The sequence below is a fragment of the Mobula birostris genome, chromosome 24 (assembly GCF_030028105.1).
Source record: "Mobula birostris isolate sMobBir1 chromosome 24, sMobBir1.hap1, whole genome shotgun sequence".
Taxonomy (NCBI): domain Eukaryota; kingdom Metazoa; phylum Chordata; class Chondrichthyes; order Myliobatiformes; family Myliobatidae; genus Mobula; species Mobula birostris.
Genome location: NC_092393.1, coordinates 43617398 through 43641056, shown reverse-complemented (window position 1 = coordinate 43641056; position 23659 = coordinate 43617398). Strand labels below are relative to the sequence as shown.

The 23659-nt window shown below is 43.2% G+C and overlaps 1 protein-coding gene across 3 annotated transcripts in view; it reads left to right on the top strand.

Moving 5' to 3' along the window:
• wipi1 (WD repeat domain, phosphoinositide interacting 1) overlaps positions 1-23659 on the top strand; it is a 111468-nt gene that overhangs the window by 34621 nt on the left and 53188 nt on the right. For all 3 annotated transcript variants that reach the window (XM_072242608.1, XM_072242606.1, XM_072242607.1), the window contains exon 3: positions 23074-23243. In XM_072242608.1, coding sequence (XP_072098709.1) covers positions 23074-23243 — 170 coding nt within the window. The remainder of the gene's footprint in view (positions 1-23073; positions 23244-23659) is intronic.

The following is a 23659-nucleotide window of genomic DNA, read 5'->3' as shown; positions in this document are numbered from 1 at the left end:
GAAAGTGATCATAATATGATTGAATTCACCCTGAAATTTGAGAAGGAGAAACTAAAGTCAGATGTAGCATTATTACAGTGAAGCAAAAGGAATTACAGAGGCAGGAGAAAAGAGATGGCCAGAATTGATTGGAAAAGAACATTGACAGGGATGACGGCAGAGCAGCAATGGTTGGAATTTCTGGAAACAATTCGAAGGCAAAGGATATGTACATCTCGAAGAGAAAGAAGTATTCTAAAGGCAAGATGACACAGCTGTGACTAACAAGAGAAGTCAAAGCCAATGTAAAAGACAGGGGGGGCATATAATAGAGGAAAAATTAGTGGGAAGTTACAGGAGCCTCATTAAATTCGGGTATCTATGTACATTTCGTAAAAAAGTTCTATAACCATAGCAAATGCTATGGTAACCTGTAGAATATTGTGTGCCACCACTAAATGAACATTTAATTGCAGCTTTAAGGGTTTATATTCATTATGGCTGTACAGTACTGTGCAAAATTCTTAGGCATATGTAGAACTAGAGTGCCTATGAATTTTGTGTAGTAATTTTAGTAATTTTATGTATTGCAGTGTACTGCTTTCGCAAAAGAAAAACAAATTTCCTGACATGCAAATGATAAACGTGCTTCTGATATGGGTCTGTACTGTGGACTGTATGGGAAGGGGGCAAGGAGAAGGGAATTATGGTTGGGAAAAGGGGGAAAGGAGAGGGGAGCATCAGAGAGACGTTCTGTGATGATCAATAAACCAATTGTTTGGAATCAAATGATTTTGCCTGCTGTCTCAGGACTGGGAGTTTCTACACCTATATCACCCTCTGGTACTACTTCTCTGCCACCAGTCCCACACCCCTCCTGCAGCACTCCATCCTCGCCATTCCCAACATCCTTTACTCCCCGAGATTTACAAACTCACTCTCCATTCCACGTTGACAAATACAGTACTGTGCAAAAGTCTTAGGCACTCTAGCTATACATATGTGCCTAAGACTTTTGCACAACACTGTAAATGTAGGAAAAGAATATGTGTCTTCAAAATTGCATCTAAAAATTTAATGCATATGCTGCTTATCTTCATCTGCTCTTTCTTCACTTAAGATGAAGTCTGCATTTAGTCTAGATTTGTTGCATGCAACTGTACTTGTGAATAATATGGAATATTAAATCTTGTCGCTACTTGCACCTTCTGTTAAGCTTACTACACTCTCAACAAAATTTATAATTGGAATTATGAGAACATTGATAAAATGTAATTAAAATATTAGAAGATTGTAGTTCATTTGTGTTGTGATCTTAGGGCTTGCAGACTTGATACCTTCTGTACAGAGGAACAAACGATCAATTCTGTATTCAAATTACTTTGCACAGTGGTAGAACATTCAGTTCAGACAATTTGTAAACCAAAAAAAGTTTTCACCTCTGCAGTTTTGTTAACAGATGAGGGAGACCGTCAGAAATGTATTTTTATTTGTCTTTTGTATCAAATGCAGAAGTTCATTGGCTTTTAGTTTCATGACACTATATGGAGAATTTTTAATTCCAAGTTAAAGGGTGTATTCCAAAGTATAAGAACAACTGGTTCAGGAGAGGTTCCTGTGCCAAATTATACAGTTCAAAGCATTCATTTTTACTGAATAGAACTACTGATCAAATGAATGTTTTTTTTTAATGTGGTTGGATTTAAAAATATCTGCATCATCTGGAATATATGAGGCAGAGTTCAGTAAGTTCCTTCTACATTACAGTCATGTTAAAAGCTATTATTCAGCAATAACATTTAGCCTTGACCTGGAGGTCTGTGTTAGCTTACAGTGAACAAACGCAGCTGAGGCACCAACAATTCACTTTGGTACAAGAATTCAAATCTCACCTTGGTGTTAAAAATTACATGAGTGGAAATTGGATTGTTTTATCAAAGCAACATAATTCGAGGTAGATTTAAATGAAAGTACACTGCATTGACAGTCATTTCGTGAAATTAAACTTCTGTTTGTGGTCTTTTAGCGATTCCAACTTTCTTTTCATGTTACGTGGCCTCTAAATGACCTTAATCATCGTGAAACACGTTTCAACCCTTGCTAATAAATATTGGAGCTCTACTCTCCAGAAAATGAGTATAATATTATAATGTGATATCAACAAGCAGCACTTACAGCTGTGGTCTTCCTTTAGCTATCATTTAAAAGTCCATAATGTAGATATCAGGACTTTTCATAATGCAGATCCAGAACTGGCTGTAGTTGACTCAACACCTCCCAAGATTGTTGGAGGGTGATCACACAACGTTTGTTGCAATGTTTACTTATTGGGGCAAATTATTTGCTGGTGTCTCATTTGTTATACGACTGGTACCACTTCCTAAATGCACCCTTTGGGCTGGTCATGTAACCCTCTTGGGCACTGTTAGGGCTCTCAGAGCTGTGAGTTCAGAACTGCACAGTTGCAAAGGCCTTAGCCACAGAGGTACAAGATCCTAATTAGCGCCTCCGAGGAGTAATATTTACACACGCTCATATTTTCAAAGCCCTTCATCACTTAGATATGTAGCATTCTTCAGGGCAATCTGTAGCCTGAAATCCTCTCACTGAGAAGGCAAAGGCACAGTAAATGTCAACTTCTTGGCTTCTGGATTATTTCAGGCAGCTGCCACTGATAACTGCTCTCTATCAGTGTATTATTAACTGCAATATGAGAGATGTCACCTTACAACAACTTGGATTTCTGTGAAAAGGAGACGGCATTGGGTTCAATGGGACTTACCGGCATTGCTGGCTTTCCCAAGTTTCAGACTACCATCAGCTACACATGCCCACAAAGGCTCCTCTCAACAGCCTCACCATCTTCTTAACTGAAGTCATCGGAACTTCTTCCCACAACAAGTGAGGTATCACTGGAATTTTGAGGGTTGGGATTATTTAAGGAGGAAATAGATAAAGTTTTGAAGAATTGTTGAATTGAGGTCTGTGGGGTACTGGCCCAGAAATGGAAATGAAGCCTGGGAATGGCAGAAAGGATCTGAGGAGTTGAGGGCCTACTCTTGTTCCTGTCTTCTTGTGCTTTTATGGTCATCAGTAGAAAAGGATTTTTTTTCCCGCAATATGCAGGTAGTTGTTGACCACAACAGTTTTCTCATGTTTATTGGGAACTTGCATCACTCCTTCATTCTTGGGGAGTTGATTTTTGTCTGACATCTTTAATGGACACGAGTGCTTCTCATTACTTCTATAACTCTGGCTTCAGCTAGTGGCTTAATATAGGGGGTGATAGCCCCCAGCCCGGCCAAACTTAAGAAATCTCATTTAGGTGGATGATGTGCAATGTGTCCCCTGTTACAAGTCAGTACCCTGAAATAACAAAGGGTACACAATATGTGATTAAATGATTAAGCTTTATAATCTGCAGAATTCCTCATGTTTGCGTTTTTAAATTCACTACTGCGAAGCCTCTTCCGGTGATGCCTACACTGAAGAAGTTTAAATCTTCTCTTCAACGGGAGTTCAGTGAAACCATCTTTCACTGCTCCCCATCTGTAATTTCTTCGGCTTTTGAACTTTTCGACCACATTTTGACTCAGACTCGACTTCTGAAACATCCGCTAATGCCCCACCTTCCCTTCATACCTCATCCATTATTTATTTATATACACACATTCTTTTTCCCTCTCTCTCCTTTTTCTCCCTCTGACTATATCCCTTGCCCATCCTCTGGGTTTCCCCCTTCCCCCTTTTCTTTCTCCCTGGGCCTCCTGTCCCATGATCCTCTCATATCCCTTTTGCCAATCAACTGTCCAGCTCTTGGCTCCATCCCTCCCCTTCCTGTCTTCTCCTATCATTTCAGATCTCCCCCTCCCCCTCCCCCTCCCACTTTCAAATCTCTTACTAGCTCTTCCTTCAGTTAGTCCTGACGAAGTGTCTCGGCCGAAACGTCGACCGTACCTCTTCCTAGAGATGCTGCCTGGCCTGCTGTGTTCACCAGCAACTTCGATGTGTGTTGCTTGAATTTCCAGCATCTGCAGAATTCCTCATGGAAGCTTTATAATTCTTGCTTTGGCTATATGGTTAGTAGAAAAACGAAAAAAAAGGGCCGAATCTTATTAAAAAGTTTGTTGTGCAATGTTGGAGCTCACTGATAAGCCAATCGTCTACCATCGACCTCCTCCGATCGTCGCTGCCCTTCGGACCCTCGCTCCAAGTCCACCCTGTCCAGTGGTCTACCAAACCTCTCCGTTCGCGTCTTCTCTCCTCATCTCTCCCAGCAAAAGGCCACAAAAATTTCTCTTGCAGCTCACAAGAAAGAACAGCATCATTCCAAACCCTGTTATCTCTAGTCATAACCCAAACATTGCTGCTACAGAGAAAGCATTACATTATCAGTGAAACCTTACAGCATGTTACACTCTCCCCCGCCCCCACCAAATTTAGTCATGTCCTCATGACGTTGAGATAATTCGCCAACCCTTCCTGCAAAACACAAAGCCCAACCCAGGTGTAAAAGGCAGTGACTTAGCTCCCCAACACAGTAGGGGTCACACTCTGTTCCCCTGGTGCTACGTAGGAAAACCTATCAGGTGGTCTCCTAATTCTCTGAGACCTCCGCACCCCAGCATCTAACTCTTCAGGTTCCGACACTACTGGGGATACTTCCGGTCTACCTGGTGAAGCCTCCCCCAATCAATCACTTGTGCCCACCTGCAACTTGGAGCCCTCTGTTCCGTGGTCAGACCCCGCTTCCTCCCCTGCAGAGTCCCTCTGCAACCTGGGCTGCCCACAGATAGCCCCCCCCCCAGCTTCACTTGTCTCCATGGGAGAAGGGCCGGCAGTCTCTTCCTCAATCATTGGGGAGTTAGCGAAAGAAAGCATATACCACACATCCAGGTCCTCATCCTCCGAATCACTATCTCTCTTGGGGTAGGGGCCGGCCCAACCTCTCCTGTTGGGGGCCTAGTAGTTCCCCCGCGTTTCCGAAGAGTCCTCTTATTAGGTGTTGGCTCCAAGTCAGGCTCTGGGTCTACCTACACCTCTTGACCCAGGGGCAACAGGTGGTTCCGATGGAGAATCTTGATAGGCCCATTCCCATCCTCTGTTTTCACCCGGAAAACTGGTAGGTTTGGCATCTGACTCTCCCTGCAGAGGTACCCGGGGGCTCACTCTCCTTCTGGCGTGACACCTGCTGCCAGCAGTCCTCCGCCTTGATTGTTCCCTTGGGGAATCCACCCCCCCCCATCAGCTCCATCATATGGGGGAGGAGGGTCACACCCGCTGATAACAGCCGACGTATCTCCGTTCTCAACTCTGCCACAATCTCCTCTACCGCTCTCCGGGGTAGGCTATCTGTGGTAACTTTACCGCAGGGGACTACTACCGAGGACAGTACCTTGCTGACGGAGTCCTCCGGCACCTCGGCCATGTTCTCCTCTTCCCATACCTCTCTGATCAGCTCAACAAAAGATGGATGGGGGCGGCGTCTTATAAGACTGTTAAAGACCCCACGCAATCCGGTCGTGGGACTGGGTGCCTCTGGCTATCTGATCCATTCTTAACTGATCCACTCCAGCAGCGTGAATGACCCCTCTGCGCCGCAAGCAATTTAGCTGCCTCTCTAGATGAAAAATATAAGCAGAAAGCTTCTCCCCCTTCGCCTGACACATGTTCTGAAACCCCACCGTGAACTCCATTGGGCTTCCAGTTGGGCCAAAAGCATTGTCCAGGTCTTGCAGATAATTGACAGCTGACGCTACAGGAGATTTCAACCTGACAGTTCTCACAACATCAGCGGCTCACCCATTCAAACTTTCAACCAATATCTGTCGCTTTTCATCATCAAAGCACTGCCAGTCATCTAACAACTGAGCAGTCCGCTCCGCCAAGTCTCATACTCCTCCTCCCCTTTAGGGGTGGGCGTTATTCCAGAGAATAGACAGAGCCTGCCATAGCTGGGACTTTGAATCTGATTTTTCCGTTTATTCGCCAGAGAAGTAAGGGCAGATACTAACTCAGAATTCTCACTCTTCACCGTGGGACATGGACTAATTAGACATTCCAAATCCGACCACTCTTTCCCCTCACTCTTCAGAAACGAGAGAACCCTGTCTTTGAAATCTCCGCCCCCAGCTACCGCTACCTCAGCACTGGTCTGCATTAAAATGAGAGCTGCGCCAGCCATTTTATCAAACCTCCACCCACAATCGCAACTTCAACAGTACTTAACAGTGGAATTAACAATTCATCCAGAGTAAAAATATCTGCCCCACTGGTTCATTGCTCAGGGTAATCATACAGCATCCAACAGAATCAATCCCGGACGAGCCCCCACAATTGTAACTCTCGCTTTGGCTAGCAGCATAATATAGGGAGTGATAGCCTCTGGCCCGGCCAAACTTAAGAAATCTCATTTGGGTGGATGCTGCACAATGTGTCCCCTGTTACAAATCAGTACCCTGAAATAAGAAACAGTATACAATATGTTATTAAATGATTAAGCTTTATAATTCTTACTTTGAGTACATGGTTAGTAAAGAAAAAAGGGCCCAAACTTATTACACAGTCTGTGGCGCAATGTTGGAGCTCACTGATAACCTGGTCGTCCACCATCGACCTCCTCCGATCGTCGCTGCCATTCGGACCCTCACTCCAAGTCTACCCCATCCGGCGGTCTACCACATCTCTCCATTCGCGTCTTCTCTCTTCATCTCTCCCCGGCAAAAGACTGTGAAAATCTCTCTTCCAGACTCACAAGAAAGAACAACAGCATTCCAAATCCCGGTATCTCTAGTCATAACCCAAACATTGCTGCCACAGAGAAACCATTACATTATCAGTGAAACCTTACAGCATGTTACACTTCTCCTGGTAGTGATACCTCAGCATGCTCCCACCAGCTCAATTAAGCATCAGGCATACCATGACCAAAACAGTAGTTGAAAATGCTACTGGCCTGCTAAACTTGCAAATCCACTGGGTAGCCATTGCAGTACACATCCAATTGATGTGGAGACCTAGTAGCGTGCTCCATAACCTGACCAGACAAATAATATCTGAGAAGCACCAAAGCCCAAAACGAAGATCAACAGGGGCAGCAAAACAGCAGGGACCTACAGAGCAATGTTACTTCTCAACTACACTAGCTCAGTCATCATGCTTACTGTACAAGGAAAGCAGAAAATGTTATAAGCAACCAGGCAGGAACTGTGGACTAAGATAAAAGATTCTGAAGATACCAGATATCTTGAGCAATGCACAAAGAATGCTGGAAGAACTCAGCCATTCAGGAGCATCTGTTGGATCGTGATGAAGGGTCTCGGTCTAAAACATTGACTGTTCATTTCTCTCCATAGATGCTGCCTGACCTGTGGAATTTCCTCCAGCATTCTGTGTGTGTTCGTATGGCCCAAGGGGAAGATGCAGTTTAGACTTGCTGTCAAAAATTCCCTTGGGGAAAGATTATCAAATTGCGCAACAGAATCATTGACTCAACCCACACCGAGCCCCACATTCCAAAGTCAACCAGCTAAATGGTCTTCATGATCTTCAATCATGAACTGTGCTAACAACACATCGAGGAGTTCATCCATGGTTATATTACTTAAATGTCTTAGCATATCAGATTACTTTTTCACACTGACTGGCATGTTCTTCAGAGCACTCTGCACGCAATTCATTTTCCATGATAAGGATTGATTCTATTAGCTTCAACAGTGGTCAGATATTGGTCTGAGGAATCACATTAGCCAGTAATCACCACTGTAGTCTGTGGAGCTGAGTTCAGGACTGATTCAGAGTTTCAAACCAAAGCATCAACAATTTCTTTCCTCCCTCCGATGCTGCTGAGTTCCTCCAGTAGATTGTTTAAAGATAGAGATCTTAAGGATTAGCTTTATTTGTCACATGTAGAGGAAAACATCAAAACGCCCAAAGAAATGCATCGCCTGACTTGAATCAAATCAGCGAGGACTGTACTGGGCAGCCCATAACAGTCGCCAGTGTAGCTTGCCCACAACTCACTAGCCCTAACTGTATGTCTTTGGAATGTGAGGGTAACTGGGAGAACATAAAAAACTCCTTACAAGTATTGTGGGAGTTAAACCCTGATCGGTAATCACCGATGCTGTAATAGCAAATGCTGACTGTCAGCTCCAGCTCCTTTCCAAGTTAAAGTCAGCTTCTTGGATATTCTGAGTAACATCCTACTCACAATGAGGTGAAACGTGAACCGGGGGGGTGGGGGGGAGCGTGGTTGGTGCACATAACTGCATCTGCAAAAGCAGGATGAGTTCATGTGTGTCTTATCTCTGTTCCAGCTGAGGAGAGATCTGCTCACATCTCTGCTTCAGTATGGGAGAGATCTGCTCACATCTGGTAACTCTGTTCAAAGAGGGCAGCTTGGTGCTGAAATGCAGCATTCCTTGGCTCCTGGATGATTGTGTGCTATTCAGGGTGACGTCTCTTTTGAGATCAGCAAAGTGCTCGAGACTTCACTGCTCAATCAGAATAGCGACCTGTTCTTGAATGACATTTTCCCCCATGGACCTCGGTGAGCAAAAAAAGGCACTGAGGTAGAGAGTGGATGGTTTCCAGGACTGCTGTCACCTTAAACAGTATGTGCTGTCAGTCGGATTAACACTAAATCCTTGAAGAAATACAAATCACCTCCAGTATGGGAGTGGTTTCCCTGCTTCCCACAATATTCATCACCTTGTCATCTGCACTCTGCAGGCAGGCCAAACCGTGTGCGCACCATCCCAGTGTGTATCCAGAACAGCCTCCTGAAAGCATTGTGATTGTGTTTCTCAGCTCAATACATTTTGCTGTTTAGGTGCATCAGCACCACCTCCTTCATTGTTTCAGGTTGCTTAATCTCATTTCCTGTACACAAGTGTAAAGGAGAATGAAATAATTTTTACTCCAAATCCCATGCAGCGCAAAAAAACACAAGAAGATCAAGAACACAATTATAATAAAAACAATAACTATAAATGCATAAGATTGCTTATATACATAGATTTATTGTATGTCAACTCTCCTCCTTTGCTTCTGTCTCTGGGTTCCAGTGTTCTGGTGGGCAATACAGGATTTGGGAGGGGATGTTATACTCTGCATAGATAAGAGTTGTACAGACATCTGCACCAAAACCACCTTGTACTGATGCAGTAGTATACATATTTAGTACTACTAAATATGTGTACTCTGCAGGGAAAGCATTAGTTGCAACAAACATTGTATTGAACATGCCTCATTTGCCCCTCCATGCATGAGGAGGTGTGTCCTTTCCTCTTTCCTGAAGAGGGTGTATACTGTAATTGACCTGTTCCCCATCACTGGTGATCTTCCCTTAATACCTCGTGGTTTCAGTATTGATGCCACCCTACATGTTTTGGGTTGGGCTAAACCTATCCGAGAGATGAAGATCAATGAAGCAAGAGATGAGGAAGAACTTCTCTGGGTGAGAGTTAATTTGAAAGAGCAACTGTGGTTGTCCTTGTATGTGTCTCAGTTAGAATAACATTTCATTGTTACCTGGTAATATATCTGACAGATCCCTACCCTTTCCCTGTGCCTTTGTCTCCTTCATGACAGCCACAGTGTCAAAAAGAGCTGGGCTGCGCTCATGGAAGACCAGAATTAAGCCAGATGCTCCAGGGATGGAATCCCACAAGGATGAACAGTGGGATATGGTGGAGACTGAGGAAGAATACATGGCCCAAAGTGCCCGGCCCAAAAAACAGCGGGGTCCTTCTGAGGGGCCGGGGAAGTCTGTGGGGATGTCGGAGCTGGCAGCTCTTCTTGACCAGTTCATCTCCAGGCATCAGGCCTGGGACGAAATACTTCTACAGGTGGTCCGAGAGCCACGAACCAGCCTGAGCAGAGCTCCATCACCAGAGACCAGTGTTGATCCGGGAGCACCCCCCGCATCAGGAACTCCAAGGTTCATTGTACCTCCAGTCTCCAAGGAGGTGTGGAAGTTGGATTTGACAGTTAGCGAATCGCTATATTGGAAAGTTAAAGACAAAGTGTGTCATGGAGAAAGCCTCTGTATATTTGTAAATTTTTGTACATACATGCTTATTTTTCATTTGTCTGCTTGTAAACTTCTTTTGCTTCACAACTTTTGGGCAGCTTTTGAACTTTTTTCCTCCTGGCACAAAATAAAACCCCTTTGCACTAATGTGCTGTTGTGGCTTACCTTCTGTTTTTTCCCCTTACTGGTGACCCTCGTCGGGCGTGCTCACCCACACCTGATAGAAAGGTGTGACACACAGTGAGTGTTCCTGCTGATTGGGTGTCTCAGAGCATGTGGCGTTAATGCCTGATAGCTTTCTCTGAATTCTGCCCAATAAAGGATGTTGTCAGCCGGTTTGAATTTGGACATTTGTCTTTGGAAACCACAAGATGTCTTTTAGCATTTCATTCTGGATGGAAAATATGCCAGCACTGTTGCATGCTTGTCTTTCACCATTTTTTTTTCATGTGTGAGGAGAACCCAATTTGGCCCTATACTATGCCAATTTCTTAAGGGACCAAAAATGACGAAGCCTAATTTCTAAGCAGTAACACTGGAAAAACAGTGCTGGAACAGAATACTAATTCAGACGAGACAGCAAAGGTCACAGACAGGCAGTGTATCTTAAGTGAGTGCTTGTTCTTATGATGGACAAACTTCCTGGGTATAATGGTTTCTATCCAAAAGTATTAAAATAAATGCTGAAATTGCAACTGCATTAGGCATGATTTTCCAGACTGCTTTAGATTCGGGAAGTGTTCCTTTTCGATTACAAAATCGCAGACCTCACTCATGAAGAGGAGGAAACAAAAGAAATATGCTGCAAGTAGCTACTGGAAACTGTACGTAGAGTTGCAGACAGTTTGTATAAATATGAGCTGATCAAAGAGGTTTTTAAGAGGAAAGTCATACTGACCTAATCCTTAATCATAGACTTGGAATTCTTAATGGATCTCTTGAAAAGCATTTGACGAAATTCCATGCAAGTGGATTAGCAACAAAATTTAAAATGTAGGAATTTATCTAAAGCAGACCCAGACTATTGTGCTTACTAAATGTCAACACATAGGAAGGGAAAACTGGAGAACTTGGCTGCCATTGAGTCATACACCATGGAAACCGGCCCTTTAGTCCATGCTGACTAAGATTCCCCACCCAACACACATCAAAGTTGCTGGTGAACGCAGCAGGCCAGGCAGCATCTCTAGGAAGAGGTACAGTCGACGTTTCAGGCCAAGACCCTTCGTCAGGACTAACTGAAGGAAGAGTTAGTAAGAGATTTGAAAGTGGGAGGGGGAGGGGGAGATCCAAAATGATAGGAGAAGACAGGAGGGGGAGGGATGGAGCCAAGAGCTGGACAGGTGATTGGCAAAGGGGATATGAGAGGATCATGGGACAGGAGGTCCGGGGAGAAAGACAAAGGAGGGAGGGAACCCAGAGGATGGGCAGGGGGTATAGTCAGAGAGACAGAGGGAGAAAAAGGAGAGTGAGAGAAAGAATGTGTGTATAAAAATAAGTAACAGATGAGGTACAAGGGGGAGGTGGGGCATTAACGGAAGTTAAAGAAGTCGATGTTCATGCCATCAGGTTGGAGGCTACCCAGACGGAATATAAGGTGTTGTTCCTCCAACCTGAGTGTGGCTTCATCTTTACAGTAGAGGAGGCCGTGGATAGACATGTCAGAATGGGAATGGGATGTGGAATTAAAATGTGTGGCCACTGGGAGATCCTGCTTTCTCTGGCGGACAGAGCGTAGGTGTTCAGCAAAGCGGTCTCCCAGTCTGCGTCGGGTCTCGCCAATATATAGAAGGCCACATCGGGAGCACCAGACGCAGTATATCACCCCAGCCGACTCACAGGTGAAGTGTCGCCTCCAAGCATTTGGCCCTTAATCTTCTGAACCTTTCCAATCAATGCACCTGTCCAACTGCCTCCTCACTCTACGATGTCATTTGTTCCTCTACCTGTTCTGGAATCTGTGTAGTTTAAAAGCATCTTATGGTTGAGCAATTAAAAATGAAAACCTTGAAGCCTCATGTGATAAAGAGGCGGTGTGGATATTTATACTGCCTGCTTTAGTGTAGCAATCCACACCGAACCACACCCCTCCCGCCCCCCCGATGTCTAAGTTATTATCATCTATGTTTTGGGTCTACTGCAGGCTGCTCCGGGGATTTGGACCAAAGGACACAATTTGGTTCAGAATGCCACCACTCACTTCTATTGTTTTCAGAATTTGTGATTTGGTTCTCCCCCTCTTTCTCCGAGCATTGGTGATTGGTCTTTTTTTAGCTAGGTACTTTATTGGTCCCAAAGGAAATTACAGTGTCACAGTAGCATTACAAGTGCACAGATATAAATATTAGAAAGAATCAAAATATGTTACCACAAATAGTCTTAACAGGAGAGAGTCATCACTTCTCCGGCTAAAGGTTGACTCATTATAGAGCCTAGTGGCCGAGGGTAAGAATGACCTTTGGAACAGCGCGGTTGTCTTAGTCTATCACTGAAAGTGCTCCTCCGTTCAGCCAAGGTGGCATGCAGAGGGTGAGAAACATTGTCCAGAATTGCCAGGATTTACAGTAGGGTGCTTTGTTCTACCACACCCCGCAGTGTGTCCAATTTGACTCCTATAACAGAGCCAGTCTTTCTATCAGTTTATTATGCCTGTTGGCATCACCTGTGTTGATGCCATTGCCCCAGCACACCACCACATAGAAGATTGTACTGGTGACAACAGTCTGGTAGAACATGTGAAGGAGAGGCCTGTATACTCCGAGGACCTTAGGCTCCTCAGGAAATACAGGTGACCTTGGCCTTTCTTGTACACTGCCTCTGTCTTGGTGCTCCACTCAAGTCTGTCATCCAGGTGTACCTCCACGTACTTGTAGATCCTCACCACATCCACATCCTGATCATCAGTAGTGACAGGGAGCATTGCAGGTTTAGTCTTTTTCAAGTTCATCACCATCTTCTTTGTCAAATGGTGCAAGCTGAATCATCTGCAGCTCAATATTAGTAAGACTAAGTCCTCCGCCAGAGCCCTGTACTCACCCACCCGTACTCCATTTATACACCCAACTATTGCTGAGTCATCAGAGAATTTCTGCAGATGACATGATTTGGTGTTGTATCTGAAGTCCTAGGCGTAGAGGGTAAACAGAAGAGGCTGTTGAGAGTACAGAGGCTGGTCCTCGCTTACCTCTGACCCCTGGTCAGATCAGCCCTCGATCCCCTGCAGTTTGCCTACCAGGAGCACGTTGGAGTCGACGATGCTGTCATCTACCTGCTGAACAGAGCCTACTCCCATGTAGATAAGCAGGGCAGCACTGTTAAAATCATGTTTTTTGATTTCCCAAGTGCCTTCAATACCATACAGCCCTCATTGCTGTATGGTTCTTTCGGGTTTCTTGCTTTGCAGCTGCCGGTAAGCAGACAAATCTCAAGGTTGTATAATTTATACATTCTTTGATAATAAATGCTCTTTGAATCTCTGAATTTGAATTTAATGGGCAGCGGCTATATAGGACCCTGGTCAGACCCCGCTTGGAGTACTGTGCTCACCTCACTACAGGAAGGATGTGGAAATTATAGAAAGGGTGCAGAGGAGATTTGCAAGGATGTTGCCTGGATTGGGGAGCATGCCTTATGAGAATAGGTTGAGTGAACTCGGCCTTTTCTCCTTAGAGCGATGGAGGATGAGAGGTGACCTGATAGAGATGTATAAGATGATGAGAGGCATTGATCGTGTCGGTAGTCAGGGGCTTTTTCCCAGGGCTGAAATGGTTGCCACAAGAGGACACAGGTTTAAGGTGCTGGGGAATAGGTACTCAGGAGATGTCAGGGGTAAACATTTTACTCAGAGAGTGGTGAGTGCGTGGAATGGGTTGCCTGCAACGGTGGTGGAGGCGGATACGATAGGGTCTTTTAAGAGACTTTTGGATAGGTACATGGAGCTTAGAAAAATAGAGGGCTATGGGTAAACCTAGTAATTTCTAAGGTAGGGACATGTTCAGCACAACTTTGTGGGCCGAAGGGCCTGTATTGTGCTGTAGGTTTTCTATGTTTTCTATGTTTGTCTATGTTTTCTATGTCTTTGCAGGGAGAGTATGTTTATTTATTACTGTATATTTCGTGGATTAATATATGATATATTTGAAATTTCTTGGTATAAGTTTAAGAACATGGTGATTTTGGAGGATCCTAGCTCAATGGGGAGTATTGTATGCTAATCAACTAATGCCAGACTCCCCATTGGATCTGGGTTTGTGCTACTACTTGTACTGCTAAAATACCAGGCCAAACCAGCTCTGGCAAATTTTCAAATGAATGGACAGCGAGGCTATGTGTTTACATTTAATATGTGAATCAGATATATTATTATTAGCATACATAATAAGAACATAGGAGCAGGAGTAGGCCATCCAGCCCATCAAGCCTGCCCCGCCATTCAATAAGATCATGCCTGATCTGTCCATAAACTCAGCCCCATCTACCTGCCTTTTCCCCTTAACCCTTAATTCCCTTACTATGTGAAAACCCATGTAACTGGTTCTTAAATATATTTAGTGAAGAAGCCTCAACTGCTTCCCTGGGCAGAGAATTCCACAGATTCACCGCTCTCTGGGAAAAACAGTTTCTCTTCATCTCCATTCTAAATCTTCTCCCCTGAATCTTGAGGCAATGTCCCCTAGTTCTAGTCTCACCTACCAATGGAAACAACTTTCCTACTTCTATCTCATCTATCGCTTTCAAAATTTTGCATGTTTCTATAAGATCCAGGTGGCTCAATAGCTCCTCATATGTTAACCCCTTCATCCCTGGAATCAATCTGGTGAACCTCCTCTGCGCTGCCTGCAAAGCCAGTATATCCCTCCTCAAGTATGGAGATCAGAACTGCACACAGTACTCCAGGTGCAGTCGCACCAGTACCCTGTATAGTTGCAGAATGACCTCCCTGTTCTTGAATTCAATCCGTCAAGCAATGAAGGCCAACATTCTGTTTGCTTTCTTAATAACCTGTTGTACCTGCAAGCCAAGTTTTTGTGATTCATGCACGAGCACTCCCAAGTCCCTCTGCACAACAACATGCTGCAATCTTTCACCACTTAAATAATAATCTTCGCTTCTATTATTCCTTCTAAAGTGGATGATCTCACATTTACCAACGTTGTATTCCATCTGCCAGACCTTGGCCCACTCACTTAACCTACCTATATCCCTCTGCAGACTCTCCACATCCTCTGTACAATTTGCAAAAGTCATAAAATTTGTTAACTTTACGGCAGCCACACAATGAAATACATGATAGATAAATAAATATAGAGGAAAAAAAGAGTTACATTAAATGTGTGTGGATGAGAAGTCCAAAAGTTACGTTTAAAATAAGTAGTGCAAAGAAACTGAAATAACAGAAGTATTGAGGTAGTGTTCATGAGTTCAATGTCCATTTAGGACTCTGATGGCAGAGGGGAAGAAGCTATTTTTGAATCACTGAGTGTGTGCCTTCAGGCTTCTGTACCTCCTTCCTGATGTTAACAGTGACGAGCAGGCATATCCTGCATGGTGGGGATCCTTAATAATGGACGTCGCCTTTCTGAGGCACTGTTCCTTGAAGGTGTCCTGGATACTACAGAGGCTGGTACCCATGATGAAGCTGACTAACTTTGCAAGTTTCTGCAACTTATTTCAGTCTTGTGCAGTGGCTCCCCACACTCCCACCCAAATACCAGACAGTGATGCAGCCAGTCAGAATGCTCGCCACGGTACATTGCCGGAGATTTCAGGTGTTTTAGTTTGCAAACCATTCTCTTCAAAACTCTTAATGGAATAAAACCTTCTTTACAGCTGCATCAATATGTTGCGGCCAGGTTAGGTCCTCAGCGATATTGACACACAGGAACTTGAAATTGATCACTCTCTCCCCCCGCCCCCCCCCCCCCCACACACACACACAGGATCCCATGGAGCTGGATCTTTAGTGATTTAAAAAATGGACAAAACAAATTACAGACAACTGACCTTGGGTACAAGGCATTCAACAATTGACCCAATTTTGCCTCTTCAGAACCATTGGTGTTCACCCTTTCAAACTGAAATATGTCCTGCAAACCTAGAAATTGTTTACACATTTGGAAGTCCAGATCCGTCAGTTCTGTCTGTCACTCAAACCTAACAGTAGGGCCCAGACTTATGGTAATTCCCAACACTGCACTGAGGATTTGACACTCAAACACTGTGCCAGTTAAAACCTGGTGGTATAGGGAAAAAAAACACTGAAGAGGAGCTAAAGGGGAAAGAACATTTAATTCGAATTAATTTGCTTTCTTTAATATTTTAAATTAATTCTGTTTTTTTGTTTTTAATTTCCTTTGAAGGTATAGAATATTCAACAACTCTAATGACAGTTTTGCCAGAAGGCTGCTACAGGCCCAGTTTTGCCTTCTGTTGAAACGTGTCAGGTATGTTTTGTGCATGCAAACACGAGGAAATCTGCAGATGCTGGAATTTCAAGCAACACACGTAAAAATTGCTGGTGAACGCAGCAGGCCAGGCAGCATTCTCTAGGAAGAGGTACAGTCAACGTCTCGGCCTGAAATGATGCTGCCTGGCCTGCTGCGTTCACTGGCAACTTTTAGGTATGTTTTGTGGGCAGATCTGGCCCAAATAGATGTTCGCAAATGGGATGTGGGTGACATTCCTGTATAGTGGGTCTAATCCACCACAGTGTGACTCAGAATCTACTGCAATGTTCTCATCCAACCTCTCTCATTTCATCCAAAAACTAAGTTTATCTAAACGCAGGTGGTCCAGCCAACTCTCCTTTAGAAATCCATGCTTGTTCAGTTGGCTGTTAGTTTAGATTGGAGTATTGTTTTTGAAAGCTGCTCCAATTGCATTAAATTGCCTCTTAAAATCGATCCGCCTCCTTCTATTGAAAAATTTATAATCCTTAAATCATCTTGGGAATATTTTCTGTTCAAAGTCAAATATGTGTGCCTGCCAAGGACAGATTCCAATTTACCCAAGCCAGATGTCTCCTCAAATCACTTGTTAATCCTTCCTCTGTTAAGTAATGCCATTCAGGATCATGCCTTGTTCCTCTCTATATCTGATCTAAACATTAAGGTGGAATGGTCATTATTTCCAAGATGCTCTTGGGTTGTGATGGTCACCGCATGGCCAGTAACAGGAATGCTCTCTCCCTTTTTAAGTCAACATTCAGAAAATTCTTTTCAATGTACCTGAAATTGCTTCTTTTCTTTCCCCTTAACACAGTCACAGCCCTTTTGGTTTTAGCATTCATCTTTTATTATGCAACAGTTACATGGTAGATTGTAGCTGCAGTACACCAACTGAGACTACGTCCACACTACGCCGGATAATTTTGGAAACAAAGCATTTTCTCTTCGTTTTGACCTTCCGTCCACATTGAAACGGCGTTTTCAGCCCCCGAAAATGGAAATTTTCAGAGAGGGTCTCCAGAGTGACTAAATCTGAAAACGCCTAATATCCGTTGCAGTGTGTACGGGGTAACCGGAGCTTTTTAAAACCGCTGTCATGATGTGCCGGAACAGATGGCGACAGCACGGCATTTCATTGTTTTCTTCTTATTATTATTATTACTACTTTATTGTCGCCAAACAATTGATACTAGAGCGTACAATTATTACAGCGATATTTGATTCTGCGCTTCGCAGAACCTAACAATTTCAGAACAGACAGCAACGAGACTGAAGCCAGAAGAGTTAGAAATGTACTCACCAAATACTTTGACCCATAGCTTTCTGAATAAATAAGTATACTCACTTTGCCCTGTTTTCTGTCCTTGCTTGTATGAAGGTGGTTTACCTATTTATGCAAGTACTTCTCTGACAATAGATGTGTAACAGCCTAATGTAACATTGTGTGGAAATACAAGATAACACTGATGCAGAAATGTTTTATACATTTAACAAGGTGCTTTATTAATGCAACAGAGTTAGTCAGTTTTTCAATGTTCGTCATCAACCGGGTCATGCTGTCCTTGAACTCCCTGTCAGTTGCCTCCATACGCTCCAGTATTTGTGTTTTTTTAGCTTAAGTCCTCCTGCGCGAGAACCAAGAGCAATTCATTCTGAGTTTTTCTACTCTGTAACTGGACAAATGCGCACCAAGTATATCGTTTCCTCTTCGCTTGTTTTCTGTGTGTCCTGCGCATTCCCAGTAGGAGGAGATTCGCCCAAATAACTGTCTAATGTGGACGGAGATATTTTGAAAAACACTTAGTGTGGACACCTATCATTTTTACTCAAAACCGGCGTTTTCAAAATTATCTGGCTTAGTGTGGACGTAGCCTGAAAAAGTGTGGTCATGCATTTACACTTTTAGCCTGGCCAGGACCTCTTTGCATTACCCAATCTAATTACATACTGGTTTTAATTCTGTTTGTACTATATTGTTTCCGTCCTTTTTACAGCTACCTTTTGGTGTCCAAATGCTAACAAATCTTCCCTGAGGCTATGTTTGACACCTCAGCAGCTACAGTTTTAAATCAGATAAACTATTAGTGTCTTTGGGTTGGGGAATCAGGGAGACAGATCAACAGAGCATTCTTGGGACCGCTGCTAGGTGAGGGACTAGCGGCATTTTGGGGGGGGGGGCAAACGAGTGCTTTTTGGGGTCAGTGATTGGGGAAAGCTGTAACCAGTGTGTGATGGGGTATTGTAATGTCTGCAGTGGAGTAGAGACCAAGGAGGGTTAATGTGCAGAGGATCATTTCAGTGCATGAAGGAAGGTCAAGGTTGTACAGCCTCAGAATCCAAGGACGTTCCTTTAGAACGGAGATGAGGAGGAGTTTCTTTAGCCAGAGGATGGTGAATCTGTGGAATTCACTGCCGCAGACCTTTGTGGAAGTCAAGTCATTTGGTACATTTAAAGTGGAGATTGATAGGTTCTTGTTTAGTAGGGTCCCAAAGAGAAGGCAGGAGGATGGGGTTGAGAGGAATAATAAATCAGCCATGATAGAATGGCAGAGCAGAGTGGATGGGCCAAATGGCCCAATTCTGCTCCTATGTCATATGGTCTTTGGGTAAACCAAGTTCTTCCAGATCTTTTTGGCACATAGCACGGGGAATGATGTGCTTCTGGACAACCCCAAAGCAGAAGTAGTATCAGAGTTGCAAAGGTGACTAACCACAGGAACACCAAGTTATACAAAATGCCAGTGTAGCATTAAGCTAAGTTTTGGCTGATTCAGAGTGGCATGAACAATATAAACAGAAAAATGCTATAAATATTCAGCAGGTCGGACTTCAACTTCTGAAAGACAAACAAAATTGCATTTAAGGTTTCGGGCCCTTTTCCGGAACTGTAGGCGTGAAAGGTGTCATAGCTTTACTGGAAGAGAGGTTCTGCTTTGCTGATGGCCTTGTCAACATTTATTCCTTAGCCAAGTGGTCTCTTTGGATTTCTGAAAATCGGGGCAAGGATATTTTTATCTCCAGACCAATCCCCACTTTGGGTTGCAGCTCTAGATGTCTTAGCTGGCTCCTCGGTGTGCATGATTTGCTTCAGACGTAATGTAGAGCACTGGACTTTGGCTTCATTGATAACTTTAATCTATTTTGGGAACACACCATATTTTTTTAAGCCCACTGGTCTTACCCAAACAGTTTGGGTTCATGGATGCTGTCTACGGACATATTCCACTGATCTCTGGCAAATCCACGTGGATGGCTGTTTAGAGTCAATGAACCTTCTCTGACTACTTTCTCCTCACCATTCAACAGCTCAGTAAATGGTGCCCATTCTATTCAGACCATTGTCACTGGAAGGGCCCTCAGACTGAACAATCCTATTAAAAGTGTTAACAGAAATAATCTTCAGCTCTTAAAATCGACTTCCCCTGTTACACCACTCCAAACTACTCTGTTTAAGCCAGCTCTTCTAAATGTGAGATCCCTTTCAAATAACACTTACCTCAAATGATTTTATTAGCCCTACAGATCTTGATTTTATATTCCTAACTGAGGCCTGGTTAAAGCCAAATGAATACAGCCAGTTATATGAACTCTGTTCCCCTGACGACGACAGATTTAGCCCTATCTAGGCCCTGTGGCCGAGATGCAGGCTTGCCAACATGTCCAAAAAGCACTTTAAGTGCACCCTACTGTCTACCAACAATTTTTCAAGTTTTGAGGTGCTTATGGATGTGATGGAGTGGAAGGAATGGTGTTACTAGTCAGGGAAAATGTTGCAACAGTGCTTAGTCAGGACAGACTGGAGAACTCACCTAGTGGGTATTTATGGGTGGAATTGAGGAATAAGAAAGGTATGACCATGTTAATGAGGCTATACTATAGACCACCCAACAGTCCATGGGATTTTAGAGAAACAAATTTGTAGAGGTTGTAGACTCTTGCAAGACACACGAGGTTTTGATGGTAGATGATTTTACCTTTCCACATATTGACTGGGACTCCCATACTGTAAAGGACTAGATGGGATAGAGCTTGTCAAATGTGTTCAGAAAAGTTAATAAGTACATAGATGTCCTAGTGAGGGAGAGTAACAATACCTGATCTCCTACTGGGAACTGAGATGGTGCAGGTGACAGTTTGCGCAGAACACTTTGCATCTCATAATCATAATACCATTAGTTTCAAGATAATCATGGAAAGGGATAGGTCTGGTCCTCGGGTTGAGATCCTAAGTTGGAGATAGGCCAATCTTGATGGTATCAGGAAGAATCTGACAAATGTGTTTTGGGACAGTCTACTCTGGCAAAGATGCACTTGGTAAGCAGGAGGTCTTCGAAAGTGAAACTTTGAGAGTACAAAGCTTATATGTCAGAATAAAAGAGAAGGATACCAGGTTTAGGCAACCTGTTTTTGAGAAATATTGAGTCTCTACTTAAGGAATAAAAGGAGGCACATAGCAGGCATAGGCAGGTAGGAACAAATGAGGAGTATTATAAGAAATGCAAAGGAACACTTAAGAAAGAAATCAGGGGGGCTAAAAGAAGACATGAAGTTGCCCTAGCAGACAAGGTGAAGGATAATCCTACTGGCTTCTACAGGTATGTTAAGAGCAAAAGTATTGCAAGGGACAAAATTGGTCCCCTGGAAGGTCAGAATGGTAATCTGTTTTGGAGCCAAAAGAGCTGGGAGAGATCATAAAAGGATTTTTTGCATCTGTATTTACTCAGGAAATAGACACAGAGTCTATAGAAGTGAGGCAAAGCAGCAGTGAGGTCATGGACCGTACAGAGATTGCAAAGGAGTATGTGTATGCTGTCTTGAGGCAAATTAGGATGGACAAATCCCTAGGGCCTGACAAGGTATTCCCTCGGACCCTGTGAGAGGCAAGTGCAGAAACCGCAGGGGCCCTAGCAGAGAAATTTAAGTCATCCTAAGTGACAGGTGATGTACAGGAGGACTGGAGGATAACTTATGAGCCTTTAGAATCAAGAAAGGCTTTAAGAATAAACCAGAAAATTGTTGGTCAATGAGCCTGACATGAGTAATGGGAAAGTTATTGGAAGATATTCTAAGGGACTGGATATATGGGTATTTGGATGGACAGGGAATGATTAAGAATAGTCGGCATAGCTTTGGTCTGTCTTGGAGACCAATTTTCTAAGAGATACAATGTACCTTTTGCTGTTGCTCAGGGAAACTGTCTAAGTCCCCTACTCTTCTCCTTATACATGCTGCCCTTAAGAGACATCATTAAAGAGCATAAACTTGATTCCCACAGTTATACAGATGACCCACAACTGTCCATCTCGGTTGAGCCTGATGATGATACCCTTTCTTCTCTGACGTCTTGTATGGCTGCAATAAACAAATGGATGAGCAATAATTTGCAAAAACTAAACAAAGATAAAACTGAAATACTTCTGGTTGGTCCCAAAGCCAAAATAGATAAACTTAGGAACTTGGCTCCCCTTGTAAAATCAGAAGTAATTTGCTTGGATATTATCTTTGATTCAGATTTGAATTTTAAATCCCGCATAAAGAAAATGACCAGAGCAGCAATTCTATACTTAAGTATTGCCAAGGCACGTCCATTTCTGTCAAGTTATGATGCTGAAAAACTAACTCATGCCTTTATATTGAATAGACTAGGTTACTGCAATACACTTTCTGCTGGCCTTCCAAAGCAATCTATTGACAAACTTCAACTCATTCAGAATGCAGCTGCTAGACTTTTAACCAAAACAAGGATGAGGAAACATATTTCTCCCATCCTAGCTACTCTGCATTAGCTTCCTATTTCGTTTAGATTTTATTTTAAAGTTTTCTTACTTGTTTTTAAAGCTCTTAGTGGTCTGGGACTAGAGTACATCACAGAATCGTGTTTGTTTTATAATCCTGCTCTGGCTCCCAGGTCTTCTGCTGGTCACTTAAATTTAAACAAACGCCCTCAAAAGATAATTGACAGGTCAGCATTTTTGAGCCATGCTCCTAAACTGTAGAATTCAACAACTAAAACTATAAGGGATGCAGAATGAGTTGACAATTTTAAATGCCAGCTCAGAACCTATTGATTTAACCATGTTTTTAACCATCATCTTTTGTCTTTTATTTTCATGTCTGTCCCATTGTAAGGCTCTTTGAGCAGCAACATCTGTATGAAAAGTGCTCTATAAATAAGTTGTTATTATGATTACTCCTATCATTATAAATTTGCCTAAAATGCAGCTGTGGTTCTATCTTTGCAGTTTGTGAGACTGTGCGCTTCATATACATTGGATACCACATTTTACTAAAAGCAACAAAATCTACAGTCGCAGTATTTGTGAAAGGAACAACACAAATGGTGGTTGTGTTTTTCATCATTCCCTGCCCAATATTGGTGACATGACCTGTGAATCTGGGAACATTTTTTTATTTTGGTATGCCTCAGTTAACTGACTTTTGAAGTTGACTGAGTTGTTGAAGGAACCTGTCATAGCTCTTTTAATAACTGGGAAATTACAGCTAATTGTGTGAATTTTTCTCTGCATTCAGGTTTGTGTGAAAATTTCCTCCAAGTGTGTAACCACCTGTTGATCTCCCCTACCCTGCCCCCTCCCCCTTCAACCCATGCAGCAGACACGCCCGATGTGTATATTGTGGAGCGACTGTTCTCCAGCAGCCTGGTGGTTGTCGTCAGCCTTTCAACACCGCGGAGGATGAATGTCTACCATTTCAAGAAAGGGACAGAGATTTGCAATTACAGCTATTCCAATACCATTCTCACCGTTAGGCTCAATCGACAGGTAAGAGAGGCCACAGTTCAACCAGTGGCAGTTCAAATATCCGTAAAGGCCTTTAGGATAGAAAAGTTAATGGTTGAGTTCTTTGCATCTGCAATACGCAAGGAATAGTTCATGGTACTTGATTTTGGTGTTCATTAACATCTGCTATTTTTAGTATTTACGACCAAAGTAAATTATTGTGTTACTTCTAAAATCTCTTATAGTTGGGCTTCTCATTTCCCACTCTAACCCTCAGAAGACTGGAGGGATCCCAAGTTGTAACTGTTGATGGGATCAATGTAGGATTAGCATCAAAGGATGGTTCATTAGGGAGAGAGAGAGAGAGAGAGAGAGAGACTGTGGTATGTCGAATTATGGGATGAACGATTAGTTTATGTTGTACTGAAAATGATGGTGTTTCTTGGGGGTTTTGCTTT